This window comes from Triticum dicoccoides, unplaced genomic scaffold (genome assembly GCF_002162155.2).
Source record: "Triticum dicoccoides isolate Atlit2015 ecotype Zavitan unplaced genomic scaffold, WEW_v2.0 scaffold49348, whole genome shotgun sequence".
NCBI classification, from domain to species: domain Eukaryota; kingdom Viridiplantae; phylum Streptophyta; class Magnoliopsida; order Poales; family Poaceae; genus Triticum; species Triticum dicoccoides.
In genome coordinates this window covers 1-4,354 of record NW_021276745.1, presented here as the reverse complement: position 1 = coordinate 4,354, position 4,354 = coordinate 1, and the positions used below count along the sequence as shown (strand labels likewise).

General features: G+C 40.3%; 1 protein-coding gene and 1 long non-coding RNA gene across 2 annotated transcripts; both read left to right on the top strand.

Annotated features, from left to right (window-relative positions):
- Positions 1-104: 104 nt before the first annotated feature.
- On the top strand, positions 105-1,567 carry LOC119346750 (the record flags this gene model as incomplete). Its single annotated transcript, XM_037615925.1, has 6 exons — positions 105-175; positions 324-425; positions 539-628; positions 1,124-1,198; positions 1,288-1,320; positions 1,427-1,567. Coding segments are annotated over 6 exons (512 nt in total), but the record flags the coding sequence as incomplete, so codon positions are not given.
- A 60-nt stretch (positions 1,568-1,627) lies between these two features.
- LOC119346751 lies at positions 1,628-2,292 on the top strand. Its single transcript, XR_005167911.1, has 3 exons — positions 1,628-1,685; positions 1,812-1,883; positions 2,008-2,292. It is a non-coding gene; the product is annotated as an uncharacterized LOC119346751 (long non-coding RNA).
- Positions 2,293-4,354: the final 2,062 nt, after the last annotated feature.

The following is a 4,354-nucleotide window of genomic DNA, read 5'->3' as shown; positions in this document are numbered from 1 at the left end:
CCCTCTAGTTTGTACAGTTCTTATCTGAATATGTGAACTCTTATACTAGATTCTACGTATTTAATATGTGAATTATTATTATATCTTACCTTCTATTTTTGTAGGGTCTGGTTCGTATACCATAACAGCAATTGTTGTTGCTGGGCTTATCGGCTATGCATACGTCAGGTGGAAGGTAAACTCTCATTCTTTTATTTTAGGCGATCCAAGATTACACAACACTGAGGCTGTAATTCTAGTTGCAGGCCATTCTGCCTTTTGAAGTCATATCCAGAGTTGCTAATTCACCTGCTAGTATCTAAAGTTCGCGCAATAATTTACAGGGTTGGAAGATTTCTGACATGATGTGGGTGACGAAGCGCGGTCTGGCTGATGCCTGCGATGTCGTGGGCAAACAGTTAGATGATGTTTCAAATACAGTGCAGGTAAGGTCTTTTTTTTTTTACTGATGTTGCACATTATCGACTGTCTGAACGATGCTGTACATCCATCTTGACCTTTTCATCTTACATGAAGAACAAATATGTGTCCATTTCAGGTTACGAAGAAACATCTAGCTGTTAGGATCGACCGGGTCGATGCTAATCTAGACGAAACACAAGAAATTATCGAAGGGACAAGGGATGAGGTTGGAACATTCCTGCTGCATAAATATTTCCTTTTCTGGTACTTTTGGATGGTGAAACGAAACAACGATACCTCTACAGAACCGTACATATGAGTTTCACCTCATACGGCTCCTCGGTCAATTCTTTCGAAGGAATCCTTTTCCTTATTCGAGAATCTCCGCCTTTCTTCCACTCCGGCCCAAAGACTAACTAAGACCAACCGAGTCACGTTTTCATGTTCTAATTGAACACTTTCCATTTATTATATGATTATTAAAGCAGAAGATTGTTCTTTTACCAAACAAATGCAGATCAAACCACCTCTTATCATAAGAAGAAATCTTTCTCGGTATCAATCCCCTTGGCCCTCATTCTTTGAGAATCGGAATGATCCTTTTCGAGTTTCCATTTCTTCATTTGAAATCTGGGCTCTTCTGTCTCTGACTTATTTTTTTGGCTTTATTCTTTATTTATTTCATTTGATTTTTTACTAAATTTATTTACTGTGTTTGTAGGTCGCAGTGATCCATGTGGATCTGAGCGCCTTTCAGAAGGAGCTCCAAGAAGTCAGCCGTACGGTTGAAATATGGGTCGGTGCCTTGTACTGAAACTTGTATATACCTTGCTTATTGGAGCTACATATCACTTACGGGTGCACTTATTTATCTTGAATATGCAGGGGTCAAGGCTGTCTGGTATCGAGGACACCCAGGTAAGCACATGTCCATCATATACACCCTTCCCCTTCCTCTAACCCACACCCACACCGTTTTTTCGTTAAATGTTCCTGACATTATCTACTTTCAAACCGGTATCAGGATCGTACAGTGCGTGCAACTGAAGCCTTAGTTGGGTTCAGCCAACAACTGGAACATGGTGGCCAGAATCCCAATATTCGTCAGGCAAGTCGGCGGCCCAGCTTATGCAATTCCTTAGTGGCATGTTGGTTACATGATTAGGCTATTGGTTCTGCATCAACTATCGTTGCTTCTAGAGCTCTGAAGAGATATTTTCAATTTTCAGGTCTCATTGTTCCTTCCAGCTCTAGGATCCTCTTCAGAGAAAAGGATTAAAATGGTAAATTAAACTAACTTTTGTTTTCGTATTAAAAGTTTTTTAGGTGAAATAAAGGCTCTGCCTTTCCAGCCTTTGCTACTGGGAATCTAATTTATGTGTTTCTTGCTGCATGTTACTTTCCTGCAGTTGCCCCAGTCTCCTCTTGTATCTCTTCAACCGGTCGCATCAGTAGCCGAGCCTAGCGAGGACAAAAGCAAGGTTTGGTTTCAGATTCCTAACATTGCAAACAATGACCCCTTTTATCTATGCGTTCTGTTTACACAAATCAAGTTGGTTTTGCTGCCTTGGATGATGATTTTAATTGGCTCTACTTGCATTCCAGGAGAACCACAAGGCGTTGCCCTCGAGTGAAGGAAGCATGAGGTGGAAGCTACCTGGACTTGGGCTTAGCTTCATAAGGAGTTCATCTAATGTATAGATGATATTACTGGCACGAGTTGTATAACTCTTTAACTTATAGTTATGTGTGGCCTTGCGTCAATAGGTATACTTGCAATAGTGGTCTTGATTATACCATGGTAGAAGAGATAATCACTTTTTGCCAAGGGAAAATGATAAACTCATGCCGTTCCATTTACACATGTAATCAACACTTGTCGACCTCCAAGTTTGGATGTTCGTGTCATTCTTGTTAGTAACTTCTTTTACTAAGAGGATTTGTATGTTTTTTACTACCCATTCAGGAACTTCACACCATGAAAGCATAATTTTCACTCGTATGGAATTGCTCGTCAGGGAGTATGCAGTGTACTGATCACATGCTAAAATGTCTTGCTTAAACACCCGTGGCCTGGATGATATGTTGTTCTCGAAAGGGAGCTGGAAACTTGGCTAAAATGAGCTGGTTCCAATTACACACATATTTCATGATGCTCTGCTCTTACTTCCTAGTCAAGTGATGGTACACCATACATATTAAGTTGGTGTACTGCTTGAGGGATGGTTCCTTCGGATCATACAAGAGTAACCTACTTGCAAGTCCAATTCCCGTTCAACTACTTACTCATTCAGAAACTTGTCGCCATTCTTTTAGTGTGATCTCAATTCAACAAAAACAAAATGTTTCCATTCACTTTGTTTTTGGCTACGAAAACTTGAGTAATAAGGCATGGTAAACAGATCTTGAATGACTTGCCCAACACATATCCCATGCTCACAATTTTTTTATTTTTCCTAAAAAGAGCTAAGAAAGACGAGATGTATATATACAAGTCCTACATATACTCCATTGTCTTAGGATGTCAAAGTGTGTGTGGTATGATTACAGATTTGCTTCCCTCTCTATCCTGCTCCAGTCTATCTAAAATATTGGAAGAAAACAAATACATAAATCCTACCCTGCCTAATACTTTTCCCCCTCTTGCTCTTCAGTGCTACAAATCCATCCACCGTGCCACTCCAATTGTCAAGTTGGAGCTTGTGTCTTTGCCACCAGAGATCGTGGCAACGGCACCACACTCCAAAGTTGTTCCCGCTGTTCAAATGCCGGCCAAGGTAATTTCCCACAAAGATGCGGTGCTCAAACACCAGGTCCTCGACAAGTGTGTCGTCGACTGAACTTTCAGGTTACGCTAGCCCTGTCTTCAAGGAGTCGCCGCACTTCGCTGATATGCTGACGAAGGCCAAGGATGTCAAGGCAGTCTGGTTTGATCTCTCGAAGGGGTTATCCAAGCTTCTTCATATGGTTCGTGCAGTCAACATGTGCGAAACCATCCATCCTAAGATCACCTTTCTCTCTTCTTCTAGCCATTAGTGAGAGGCACTTTTGTTTATATATATTTGGGCTGGCTGGAACGCTCCTAACTGGAGCAGTAGCTGCGTTTCCAGCAACTTGGATGCCGCTGATATTGTTTCAGCATTTTAGCCTTTTAAGCTCAACTATTTGTCTTCTGCCTTCAAATTACATTTATATAATTAGTTTAAGTATATAGTTTTTTTCCGAATAGTTTAAGAATACAGTTAATTGTTTATTAACATTTTTTTGTGAAATCGAAGGGAGCTAAAATTAGTTTAAGTTGTATGAAGAGATAGTTTTCATGTGTACTACATAACTAAAACACAACAAATTAATATATATAACAAGGGTTAATAAATATTCAATATAAATTACACATTATAACCTTAGCAACGACCAACAAAGGACTGAACACTGCCAGTACAGTGACTACCTGCGACGTTTGACAGGACCGAACGCTACTACTTTTGTATGGCTGGTACGCTAGGATCATGCCCCACATTAGCAGCGTCTACTCTGTAAACGCTGCTAGATGTTTTGCTTCTGTGACGTCCGTCCCATGGTCAAACACTGCTGATAATTTGGAAAAATAGTTGCAGCATTCGTTTCTGGCAAACACTGCCAGTACAGAAAATCCCACGAGGGTTTTTCTACTAGTGTTCATTAACTACTGGAAAAATGAGTTGATTCTGGTTTCACACATCTTTCATGAGTCATGAAACAAAGGACTTGGACTAGACCATTCAAGACTAGCATGTTTGCAAATGCAAATGGCGGTCCGGTACTCAACTATTCAAGATCATAGACATCATTTTAATGTGAACTCACACCAACCAAATCCAATACTTTTCTGCTTTGTTTCTGTCAAGAACTTGGAAACTAACATGCAAAACACAGTCACATAATCAAGCAGCCTACTCATCACATAATAAAA